Raw genomic sequence first — 13750 nt, 5'->3', positions numbered from 1 at the left:
TTCCCTAACAAGTAAGTTTGTAGGGGACATCGTATCCCTGGCAGGGGCGTCATTTAGGGAGGGCAGGAGGGGGCAATTGCCTCCCCAGAGTTTGAGTAATACATATACTTTAATCGATTGTCTACTATTATACTAGTATAAAACGTGCAAGTCTTATGTCGGTGGTACCCTTGCCCCCCCAAGCAATGTCTGAAATGACGCCCCTGATCCCTGGGTTTTCTCTGGGTACTCCACTATCTCATTCATTTTTAGTCTTACTTCCTCACTCCACATCTTATGCATTTGCCTTAATCTTCGTCCCTCTTAGCCTAAAGGGCATAATCGTGGGACGTTAAACTGAAAGAATTCAAAGATTTTCTTTCTTAGTCAAGTCATTAGAACGCGGTTTTGGTGTTATAAAGTCAGGTTATTTCGTTACTATTCTGATTCCACGATATACTGAAATATCACACACAAAAAGAATGATTAAAGTAGGCTAACCCTTTTCCTACGTGAAATGAAATGTCCCAAGATACTGTATGCTCTTTAGTATAAGGAAGAAATGTCATTGACAGCTCATAATTAATAAATAATTGCTGGAATGTGACTCTTGAAGAAAACAGGAGATCCTCGAGAATAATTACGAACTCAATATTGTCTACCATAAGTTTGCATGGACAGGGATTGAGTCAAGAATCCTTCGCACTACAAGTGAGCATTCTACCACTGAACCACTTTGCCACCTTTCTTTTTCTACGTAACACAAAAACCGGCAAAGACCTAGGATTTTCTTCCCCAAAACTTTTTTTTTTTTTTGTAGTTAACGAAGACAAATCGACTCCTTTCTATATATAGCAAAAGAAAGAAAGAAAAAGAAGAATCAATAATTTCCTAATCTTTAAACAGGTCTTTTACAGTACCAAATTATTATTATTATTATTATTATTATTATTATTATTATTATTATTATTATTATTATTATTATTATTATTATTATTATTATTATTATTATTATTATTATTATTTTACAGTAGCAAATGAATTTTTACAAAGTGATTTAAAGAATTCCCAGATTATATTGTGTATAACATCTTTGTTTAAAACATAAGAAATTTGTTATGATTCTGTCTGTATATATACTGTATTTGCTATGTTGGTATATCCATGCTTATTCTTCGGTTTACGTAAAACAGAAACACGCCCTTTGAAAAAGACGTTTTGGTTGGAAACGCCCTTCAGTCGAAACATTTTTGAAGTGATTTTTTTTTTCTTTCTTCGGCTAGCTTTCTTTCTTCGGCAGAGTTTACTTTCTTGCACTTTTTCCACTATGATGGATGCTAAAATTTTATCTTGTTAAAAGGTGTTTCTACGGTTTAATATAATAATGTAAATAAAGTGTCGATAAATTCTTCATTGTGTCAGGAATATTACTAGTCACGCTGAATGCGTACTGTTAAAAAAAAAAAAAAAAGCCAGTGAAATATTTTGAGAGACTCGGCGAAAGAATTTATATAGGGCTAAAATAATTTCATTTTTTATAAAATGATAATAAGTTTTGTGTTTGCGGAAAAATTCTCGAAGTCGTCCTTCATTACATTTCATAAATTTTTATTATACACTGGTCACCCGCTACTTTTTGAATGAAGTTGTTGAGCTGAAGTAAGAGGTACAGGGCACAGCAAATCCACTCGTGAAACGGTAACAGAGATCTCACTCGATCAGTAATTTAATCCTTGTGTCTAGAATGGGAAATATCACCGATATATCAGAGTTTAATAGGGTCCAGATTGTGATGGCCAGACGGCTGGAAACAATGCGACTTGTCGGGTGTTTCGAGCTGTCATGATTAGTACCTTCTAAAGTTGGGAAAAGAGCGGTAACACTGGTACCAAACCACAAGGTATGGGCGGACACACTTGAGATGGCATTGGTCAATGAAAACTTCACTCATGACCAACTAACCCATCACCACCTTGACCCACGACCCACTCTGATCCATGACGCAACGTGAACCACTACCCACTGTGGCCCATTCTGACCTATTGTGACCCACCACCCATCAAAACCCATAGTCATCAGCTCTGACCCATGATTCACATCCTCCTCTCCACTGACCTAAGAGTTTACACTTGTAATAAAACAAGGCTGTGAAATTATCACTAATCGGAATTTGAATATCTACGGTCAGTCGCTCAAGCACTGCTCTGTTACAATACCGGTGGATCTGACCTTTACGATATAAAATGGTAAAGTATTTGTCACTGGCCATATTACGATGAATTTCAATTTAATTATCATATATAATTATTTCCTTGTTGAATTACAAATATTTTTCAGTGGAAAATACAGGAAGGATAAAATTTGAGTCTCAAATCAAGGTAAAGGAGGCCAACTTAAAAAAAAAAACTGTAAAATTCTACTGTCTCGAAAGCCAAGTAATAAGTCCTATTGTTATTATTACAATAACAAATGTCAATATCCAGAAGTGCCTGGTGTTCTTTTTTCACTTAAATATAGGCATACTAATCTCAGGTAAGTAAATAGAAAGAAATGAAAAAGAAAGAAAATGGAGGCCTTGACAGTAAAAGAGAAATTCAGTAGTGTTCAGAAGATGCTGTCTACAATGCACTGATCAGAGTGGGTCAGTGGGTCGTAGTGGGTCAGAGGGGGTTATGGTGGATCATGGGGGTCGAGGTTGGGGATGGATCGCAGTAGTTCACGTCCTGTTGACCCACGATCCAGTAACTCACTTGAACCATTTGACCCACGACCCTCTAACCCACAACATTTCCCGGTCACACCACATTAAACATGTCGTACGACGACGTAGGTACAACAGGATAGGGTGCAAACTGCGAGTAGAGTGGTTCAGTGGTAAAGCGCTTACTTCTGATGAGTGGGATTCCTGGTTAGATTCCCTAACAAGTAAGTTTGTAGGGGACATCGTATCCCTGGCAGGGGCGTCATTTAGGGAGGGCAGGAGGGGGCAATTGCCTCCCCAGAGTTTGAGTAATACATATACTTTAATCGATTGTCTACTATTATACTAGTATAAAACGTGCAAGTCTTATGTCGGTGGTACCCTTGCCCCCCCAAGCAATGTCTGAAATGACGCCCCTGATCCCTGGGTTTTCTCTGGGTACTCCACTATCTCATTCATTTTTAGTCTTACTTCCTCACTCCACATCTTATGCATTTGCCTTAATCTTCGTCCCTCTTAGCCTAAAGGGCATAATCGTGGGACGTTAAACTGAAAGAATTCAAAGATTTTCTTTCTTAGTCAAGTCATTAGAACGCGGTTTTGGTGTTATAAAGTCAGGTTATTTCGTTACTATTCTGATTCCACGATATACTGAAATATCACACACAAAAAGAATGATTAAAGTAGGCTAACCCTTTTCCTACGTGAAATGAAATGTCCCAAGATACTGTATGCTCTTTAGTATAAGGAAGAAATGTCATTGACAGCTCATAATTAATAAATAATTGCTGGAATGTGACTCTTGAAGAAAACAGGAGATCCTCGAGAATAATTACGAACTCAATATTGTCTACCATAAGTTTGCATGGACAGGGATTGAGTCAAGAATCCTTCGCACTACAAGTGAGCATTCTACCACTGAACCACTTTGCCACCTTTCTTTTTCTACGTAACACAAAAACCGGCAAAGACCTAGGATTTTCTTCCCCAAAACTTTTTTTTTTTTGTAGTTAACGAAGACAAATCGACTCCTTTCTATATATAGCAAAAGAAAGAAAGAAAAAGAAGAATCAATAATTTCCTAATCTTTAAACAGGTCTTTTACAGTACCAAATTATTATTATTATTATTATTATTATTATTATTATTATTATTATTATTATTATTATTATTATTATTATTATTATTATTATTTTACAGTAGCAAATGAATTTTTACAAAGTGATTTAAAGAATTCCCAGATTATATTGTGTATAACATCTTTGTTTAAAACATAAGAAATTTGTTATGATTCTGTCTGTATATATACTGTATTTGCTATGTTGGTATATCCATGCTTATTCTTCGGTTTACGTAAAACAGAAACACGCCCTTTGAAAAAGACGTTTTGGTTGGAAACGCCCTTCAGTCGAAACATTTTTGAAGTGATTTTTTTTTCTTTCTTCGGCTAGTCTCAGCTGAGTCCTAGTATTATGATGGAACCATAACTACATATGATTTTTAACATCATATTTTACACACTCTTTTATTACAAACAGTTCTACGAAAGCCGTTTTTGTGTCTCGTTCTTCAGTAGGCTAGATATTGCAAAGGCCTATATTGATCTTATAATAATTCATAAATAAAGCTTTAGAGAAATACAAAAGTAATACTGGAATTCTTAAAAATATAACTTCATCTCTACACGTAGCTGATCTACTTGGAAACAAAAAAGTATTTTTTGCCTCCACAGAATTCCCTACCCTGTCTGTGTGAATACGACTGTCACGGGAACACCCCTCAAAGCCAAAGTCCTCAGCGCCCTCTAAATCCATTCTGACGTCACAAATTCGTGCAGCTTCGTGTTTGCGATCGGTCAAGTTCGGCTACATCGCTCGTTACCCGACAACCCAGTGCTGCTTCCCTTCGACCGTGCGAAGGATCTCGCGAGTATAGCAGACGGCAAAATCCTGGAACGTTCCGAAAAGCGCCGCCTGGGATAGAACAAGTATATCAGCTGCCGACCGAGCTGCGGAGCGAACCGAGAGTATTATAGCGTGTGTGTAGTGAGTGAGTGTGCATATGCTAGTAGTGAGCTGTGCTTTCTTTTCGCAAAAGGAACCATGTTATCAGAACAGAAATGGCAGCTGCGAGAGGGATGTGAAACAAATCTCTAAAGCACCCTCCGCTCGCTGCCAACCCTGCTTATTTGATGTTATCCACCCTTCATACCCCCGCAGTGTTTTCTAGAAATGAGCTCTACGGTGGAGCTAAGGCAGTGGTTTAGTCGAGGTAATTTACAATTGAGTCAAGTGAGCGAGCATCGAGCTCGGGACTTCGGAATATCATTTGTGGATGAAGAGGAGGACGACTTCCCCAGCGAATGCCTCCCACCGATGCCCCCTCTGATCCCTCTATCAACAAACAGTTTCTCCAACTCCCTCCCCCATCATAACAGCAGCAGTAACACCCCTTCGCCGCCGTGCATCAGTGAACAGCAAGTGCAACTGCGGAATGTCGACGCGGCGACCGCCAACAAGGGAACATATGGCGGAATTATCATGCTGAATACCAGTGGAATTTGTAGTGATGGAAACAGTGCAAGTGGTGACAATGAAACTACAGAGAAAACAAATGAACAAACAAGTGAATCTCACCCCAACCCTCTTTCTTCAACAACTACCGAGTGTATCCTTACTAGTGATATTAGTAACAATAATAATAATTCATCGACAAATAGTGACAAAATTGATCAGTGTACATGTGTTCAAGTAGCAGCCACTGCAGAAAGTGTTAATAATGATACCGCTACTGCTACTGATTCTTTGAATGTGTTTTGTGTTGACAAAAATAATAGTGACAGCTGCTTGACAAGTGGCTGTAGTGAAGGGAATGGATCTACTACTACGAGCTGTGCGGTGAATGCACACGAAGTTTCAGCGGCTGACGGGGCATCGTCTGCCGTTGAACCTGTGAATGGTGATTCCGATACTGTTAGCCTCCAATTGTGTGCGTGTGCTAGTGTTTCCAATGAAGCGACCGCTAATAATAATAATACTATTGTTGCGGCCATTGTTGATAATAATCAACAAATACTGCATGATGGTGTGTGTGAAACGGAGCAAATAGGCGATTGTAATTTCAATGAAAAAGACAACAATGGAGAGCAAGGGGATGGTGGGGTGGATCAGTCACCCACTGGGGACGTTAATTCGCAAAAAGAATGTTCTGTGGTTTTGAATCATTTACCCACTGAACTTTTGCATTCTCTAAACACAGAGGGGCGCGTAACCGTGGACGAGGCTAGTTCCGTGTTAAACCGTACTCCCACTACCTCTCAGAGGTCGTCGAGTACTATTCCGAGCAAAGACAATGACGACGAAAATGATGAAAATGATAGTGATTTGGACATGCCTCAGCTCGAGAGGCAGGTCCCTCCGAGTGACATTTTCCATATCAGAAGGACAAGGCATAGAAATAGTAGTGTAGATTCGGGCGTTGATGTGCGGGTTTTAGTGGACGATTTAGTAAGTGCAGTCTCGGACGAACCCCCCAAATTGGTGAGGTGTTGCGCTTCCGGGAGTACCAGCAGCCATGAAGTGATCGATCATGGAGAGACGGACTCACGTGATTCGGCGGCCGCCGCACCGGAGCAGCGAGCAACAGACATGGCGGACGTCAGCCCCCCCGAACATTCCTTCCCTACCTCCCCTTCCCGTCGTCGTAGTGCTACTATTACTACTACTACTATTACACCAATACTGCAGCAACAATACCCCTCGTCACCCCCGCCTTTGTCCCGGAAGTCACATAGAAAAGCTTTACGCCGGAAATCAGTGCACCGAAAAGAATCCGGAACACGATGCCGGAAAAAGAGGAAGAAGCGTTCATCTTCATTTACATCGTCGCATCATCATCATCATCACCACCACCACAAGACGCCATCTTCATTACCTGCTTCCAGTCTTTCATCACCTGTTCCTGCACCCGAAGATCCACCTGCTACTCCTCGAGTGAATCCTATATTTGTGTGGGTCAAACAACAAAATACAACAATAGTTGAGGTTCTTTGCGAGGACTATGATAAAAGAAATAGGATTAGATTGACCAAAACTCCCAATGGATGGAGGGCCATCCCAAGAACTGAGAGGTTAGCTTCTGCGACTTGTCCTAAACCACCGACACCAACACCTGCATCGCAACAAGAAAAACAAACAATCCAGTCAGAGCCACCCACACGACCGCAAGAAGAACCACCAAAACTTGAAAAACAGCAACAATGCCAAAAACAAGAAGAACGAAGTGAGGAAGATGATGAGGTCGAAGAGGATGACGAAATGGAAGAGGAGGAAGAGGAAGAAGAAGACTATACAAAAAGTAATTCCGATCAGATGCAAAGTGATGACTCTTCATCGCAAATCAATACTCCATATTGCCAACGTCCAGAATCTCCAATTCAAGAAGAGACTGAGGCACAATTAGAGGACGATGTCAAATCAGAAGCCGAGACCGATGAACATATTTCTTCTGAAGACCAACTACAACCAAATGTTTTCGAAAGTGACGCTGTTTCTAATCAGTCTAATCCTAAACAAGAAGAAGAAGAAACTGCGGTTTCCACTTCGACTACCACTGATATTGCAACAACTACATCCACAACAAGTCATAAATTACAACCATTACATATTGATACTACAAGCGCGTTGGAGGGAATGCCAAAGCCATCTCCAAGATGTCTAGGATTGTTTACAGAGCAAGACGAGGACATGCCGACTGATCTTAGTATACGTAAAAGGCGGCTAAGTGGGGAAGAAGCATCTTCAAGAACCTCAAGCCCCATCTCTGGTTCGCGGACCACGCCCATCAAACTTTTGCCGAGTAATTCGCCAGCTTCATTCTCCCCAAAATTAAAATTTGGAGACTCGCCTCCATATGTCAAACCGGCACATCAAGAAGTTAGACAAAAGTCAGTGTTTTTAGAATCTCTATTGTCTTCGCCGAGGCTTACGCCTGATTTAATCAAAAGACCAGAACAGCAGCAACAATGCGTTCCGTTGGACCTCGGCGTGAGCAGCAAGGATTACCGCCACGCCCCCCAGTCTCCTGCTGACAGTCCAAAACATACACGTGCTGCCATCTGTGGACAGAATGAAAAACCACGTGCTTCTCCGTTGAACAACGCTCCACGAGATCGTCTTTCGCCCTCGCGGCGCCCCCCTCCTCTAATATACAGTGATATTGATGAGCCAAAACCAAAAAAGCCAAAATTAGAAGATATAACGCTTAAGAATTTGCTAAGTAGAGACATTCCACGTGATGTTAAAATTCAACAGCAGCAAATAGAAACCAAAGTGTCCGCCTCATCACCTCAACATAGCAGTGGGGGAAACGTTACACCTGAACCTGGAAGGGTGGGAACCCCTACGAGATCCAGATTGTTGGAACTACTAACCTCTCACGAGTCAAGAAGATCGCCGGATCCTGTAAATCAATTAAAACAAGTTCTTTCTGATCCTGATTTATCAATTCCTGACCCCCTCCTAGTCCCTAGGTCACGACTTGCTTCGCTTATAACCAACCCTGCCAAAGAAATTCCACGTCTTCTTTCAAGACCAGAACTTCGACTACCTGAAATTCTTGCATATCCTAACTTATTACACGACCCTGACCTCCTTGTCGTATCCATTAATCGGCTACAGTCCTTAGTTCAAGAACCGGAAAAAGAAGTTCCATTGTTAGTGTCACAACCTGGTAATAATTTGGGTGCACTTCTTACGGGAGCGCAAGAGTGGCATAGGTGTATGCAGCAACAACAGTCAATTAGTGGAGGTTATGGTGCTACTAATCAGGTCAATCCAACAGAGCTTATGGCATCACAAATGCGCTGTATGGACTCAGTGCATCGTAATCGTAATAGTGGTGGTGGAAATGCAAATGGAAATCATAGTCATTTGACAAACAATGGAGGAGGTGTTGAATCTATGAAACAACAGCAACAAAGTAGAAAGACTGTGAACAGTGGCGTTGCAACAAACACTGAACTTGATGCTGCAACAGCGGCTGCGTTACATAACATGTTGTGGCTGCCATACATGAATCAGCTAGAGGCTGTTGCAGCATGTGCTGGTGGGAACAGGGAGTTTTTAGCAATGCTAAATGCAATGTTTCCTCCGTATTCGAATCCAGTACTTCAAAATGCAGCTGTGGCTGCGGCGGCTGCAGGACAGTATCCATTCCTTAATACATTGTCTCTTCCTTCAGACTACAAAAGTCAGTTGGAATTTCAGCAAGCACTTAACTTGTGGCGTGAAGCGTTACTGACCAGTGGTGTGACAGTATCAAACAATACTAGCGGGAACAGTAATAATCGCTGCAGCACCAAAAATACAAACAGTGGTGTTGTTAATTCTAATCGTGTTTGTCAGTCACCTGTTGAGCCAAATCGAGGCAACAGCCCACGAAATGGTGGAGGAGGACAGTTGGACCCCAACAATCGATACCCACATTTAACAAGAAAACTCTCTGCTAGTCCCCAACTCTCATCCAATCACCAGTATCCAAATAGTGGTTCCCACTCGCAAGCTAAACCCACCACAACTATTTCTCCAGCGACCACCAATAACAATAGTACATCAACTCAACTTCAGCAACGCTTATTGGCAACAGCCACTTCGAAACAACAATCCAACTCAGGGCATCAACCCAAATCAGAAATAGTGATAGTACCTGCAACAGAAAAAACGGGGAACAAGGATAATAGTGGTCGCCCCACAGTGACGTGTAAATCTCTTTTGAATCTTCTCTCTAGCCCAAGAGTTCCAAAGCGTGAATCAACTAGTAATAGTAATAGTAGTAGTAATAATGAACTAAAGTCATCAAATGATATTGCATCGTCATCGACTGGACAAAACAATAGTCATCTCTTGGCTGCACTTTCCAAAGGACCAACAACAAATAATCATCATCACACCCCGTCGTCATTACCCCATCTTTTGCCCATTCCCTCACAGCCCATCGATCTATCAGGAAGGAAGTCTGCTGACAACAATAAGGCGAAAGGGACAACTAACAACAGCACACGGTTCAAGCAGGAAATTACAACCGAAGCCAATAATTTATCATTGGACCAGTCATCATCTCAGCTACCAAACCCTGGACCACATCTTTGGCATCCGCTGTTTGGCAGGTAAGATGCTGAATAATATATAGTAGACATTTGTATTATTATTATTTTTCGTGTTTCTTTTTTCGTTCAGTTTTCCGCTCTGGTTCCAGCTACATGCTCGCGTGATGGGTTTGTTTTTCTGCCTAGTAATTTTTTCCAGCCGTGCAGAATGCTTTAGTATGTTTTATTATTTTTTTCTATAAATTGTCAATCGTGCATATAAGAAGTTATATTGTTACAAATACTTTGAAATTCTTAAGTGGTCAAGCGCCATTGTCAAAATATCAAAAGGGTATGTTATGATGAATTACACTGCATATTCGTTAGGCTTTGTACACTCGTATTCAAAAATGAATAATAAAATTGCCTTTTGTCTTGTGAAGTGAGACAAGAATGTATCGAGTTGATTCATCCATTCGAAAGTTTTTGAGGGGAAATATTTTAACAGAAGATCCTTTCAAATATGGACCTTTATGACCTATGTAAATTACCAAGTAAATCTGAATACTTTTGAATGTTACTGTACAGTAATTATTGTCAAAATATTACTATACAGTACTTGAAGACATTAGGTTCATATATTGAGGATGAAATTTCAGAGGACAAAAATAGTTAGCCCTCTTGGATTTAAAAGTACAATCTTGTTAAAAAAAATGAGCATCCACCTTCATTTTCAATTTTTTGTAGTCATAGTCGTAACTAATAGGGTAGCATGTTTTGATGATAAATACGATTTCATGTAAAGCTTCTGAAGGGTTTAAGAACAGTATCGTATATTTGCAGCAATTCTTTGTAGTGGTCAGGGTACAGAGCTTCTAAAGGAAAGGTGAATGTTCGACATTTTTAACATGAGTGTACATAAATCGTACATTTCTTTGAACAGTATATTGTGAATATTGTTTTACAATATTTGCACGCATCATTTAAATTGATTATCAATGATTATTCTTAGAAAACGTATTCAAATCTAGTATATATTCCTCCAATTGTATTTCGGAACCCTGATATCCTGGTTCCTTTTTTTTAACCAGCAAGAAGGGCATAAATTACAAAAATCAAACTTGCAATAGCTGGCGGAAGTTTGACAGGATTTAGAATAAATCTGTTTTTCAATTTAAATAGTGTTTAATAGTTAGCAATCCTCATCAGCTGCTCATCTTAAAAAAAGAAAGAAAAAATTTCCTTATTAATTGGCTAGTAAAAGAAAAACAATATAGGAATACGAAATATAAGTTGAATTAAATATTTGTTCCAAACAGCATACTGAACAAAGTGTATTAGTATATCCTAAGAATAATAAACTTTGTCCAGTTCCAGTACATTGTTGAACAAAATTAGACCATGTGAAATGCCCCGAAAATGTTTGTGTAAATATGAATGTATTAATGAACAAAACTGATTATTTTTTAGAAGCGCTAAATACGGTATATATTAATAATACTTGTGTTACATTGCCAAAACTGTTACACAAGTGCTACTAATATATATATTTACTGCTTTGTGGACAACAGTATCCAAGGATTATTCTGAGAGGTTCATTCTGTCATCATTCACTTGCATCTATTATTCATTTGTCTTCTGCACACTACAGTCAAGAACGATAAACTAAAATGTTATTTCATTTCCAGGAATGTAGGTTGATTGGTTGAATTGCAGTTCAGCGTCCCTCACAACACCGAGGCTATATGAAACGTAGATCTATAATTAAAGGTGAAATCTGAACCACTGTAATGCGTTCAAATTTACATGCTCTTCCACCGGGAATCGAAGCCGGGACCCCTTGTACCAAAAGCTATTAGACCAGCAGGGAGAGCTCCAGAAATGTTGTAGGAACCAGTGATCAAAGTGAGACACTATGTGCCCAGACTACTTTTAATATATATGCGGCTCAGGCGAACATAATGGTATATTATATTTTCTAACTTTCGAATAAGCTGGGAAAGAAGGTTCAACATTCCCATGCAATTCAGTTCAATGCCATTCAAAACAAACTTCCCCTGCCACCTGCAGGAATTTCTGAAATTAAACTACTAACATACTTCTGTGCTTCTATCTCAACCCATTCCACCTAATTACTGATTTTCACTGGAAGTGACACTTACCATTATGTTTGGCCGAGCCGCTTATATATTAAAACTATATAATGTTGGAAACATACTGTTATTGGCAAATAGTTTGCTCAGGCTGAAAAATACTCACCCTCATTGAATTGTGGTGAGCATAGCCGTAGACACAGACCACCCAGATCAACATCTAATTGGGACAGTGGAATGCAGGCTTTAATTGTTTAATAGAATTGTTGTACAGATGACACTACTGTAACAAAAGAAACACTGATTAAAGCTTCAACACACACTGTATGTTAAATTATAATGTATTACAGTTTCGGATATCTAACATATCCTTCATCAAATACTATCATAATGTCTGATGAAGGATATGTTAGATATCCGAAACTGTAATACATTATAATTTAACATACAGTGTGTGTTGAAGCTTTGGTCAGTGTTTATTTTGTTACAATATCCAATTGAAAACCATGGATAGTGTTGTTATGTGACACTACTATCAAACTAACTATAGTTTTCAAGTAAACTGAGAAAACTTTATTTTCTTTCTTTTAAGATTGTAGTCATGCTTTTAAAAATGCTACACTGTTTGTTTTGAATAATAAATAAATATTTCAGGCCATAACCCCAATTAGTGGCCGTTATTCCTTTGTTTTTATTCTAATAACGCCACTAACGTGACAATTGTATAAAATATTCGAAGCCTGTGCATCGTTTTCTGTAAAGCCGTTGTTCATTTGGGCTGTCTGTGCCCTAGAACATACGAAAAGCTGTGGAATTAGAGAGAGAAAGAACGACGACGAGTTAAAGGATGGACGAGTTAAAGGTATAGTGGGGTAAGTCTTTTACTAAAAGAAAGATTGACACAAAAGAAACCAAATCTATATAAATCAATCTGTTAACAGAAAATTTAAATGCTAAAAGCTCAAGTGCTAAACGATGGCAATGGAAGTTCTAGTCATAAAGGAAACAGTTCTTTTATTCCCGAATTTATTACACTACATTTTGCGTTAGTACCTGGAAAACAAAAGAAAACATGAAACCCACTGTAACTTTAACCCGTCCAGACAATATTTTCAACTGAGGCTAATGTCTTTATCATGTTATGACGTTGTATCACTCATATTTCTTAGCTACGAACGTTCAAAATCATTTACCACTACAATTTTTATGGTACTTCATGATCAGAGGCACTATGTTCATCAAATGTAAATATTGCCATTTGTTTGATAGACATCATGAAGAACAAAAGAAGGGAATGGAGGAGATTTTGTAGATTCTACTTTGAATTACTTTTTTTTTTTTTTAATTCTCCCTCCCAAACTTTTGCTTTGAGCACATTATATTCCCTTCAGTTTGTATGTGGACATAACAAACACGTTCACCTCATTTGCAATCGTATGCAAACATATTTCATGAACTTTTTTCCCCTATATTTATAACATAAACAATATTAGTTGTATTTAAAACAACTTGAAAACTGTAATTAGTTCATGTAATATTAAGTTAAAAAAAAAAAAAAAAACTAGCCATTCACTTTTAATCTATAAGCGTACTCATAACAATACGTAGACTATTTTTATTTTACTTCATTGGCGTTAAGTAATAACTGAGATAGACAAAAGATATGATGTAATTCAGAGTTTAGCGTCCCTTTCAGCAGCGAGGCTATATAAGACGTGGACATAACAAGGTAGACTGGGATCCGAACCACATGAGCTCCCGCCGAGAATCGAACCCACGTCCCCCACCCCAAAGGCGCGTACATTAATCACTTAGCCACGAGGGAGCTCTCAAGCAGACAAAAGAAAAAAAAACTGTAATTCCACTTATAGACACTTCTTGTAGTTTGGCTCT

At 39.0% G+C, this 13750-nt stretch overlaps 1 protein-coding gene across 1 annotated transcript in view; it reads left to right on the top strand.

Moving 5' to 3' along the window:
- Positions 1 to 4547: 4547 nt before the first annotated feature.
- LOC145694780 (uncharacterized) overlaps positions 4548 to 13750 on the top strand; it is a 370729-nt gene continuing 361526 nt past the window's right edge. Inside the window, exon 1 of the mRNA XM_081771413.1 lies at positions 4548 to 9845. Coding sequence (XP_081627539.1) covers positions 4912 to 9845 — 4934 coding nt within the window. The 5' untranslated portion in view covers positions 4548 to 4911. The remainder of the gene's footprint in view (positions 9846 to 13750) is intronic.

Source organism: Thermobia domestica, chromosome 9 (assembly GCF_964235325.1).
Source record: "Thermobia domestica chromosome 9, izTheDome1.hap1.1, whole genome shotgun sequence".
Taxonomy (NCBI): Eukaryota; Metazoa; Arthropoda; class Insecta; order Zygentoma; family Lepismatidae; genus Thermobia; species Thermobia domestica.
Note: the sequence above shows the minus strand (reverse complement) of the source record. Positions and strands in the feature narration are given on the sequence as shown.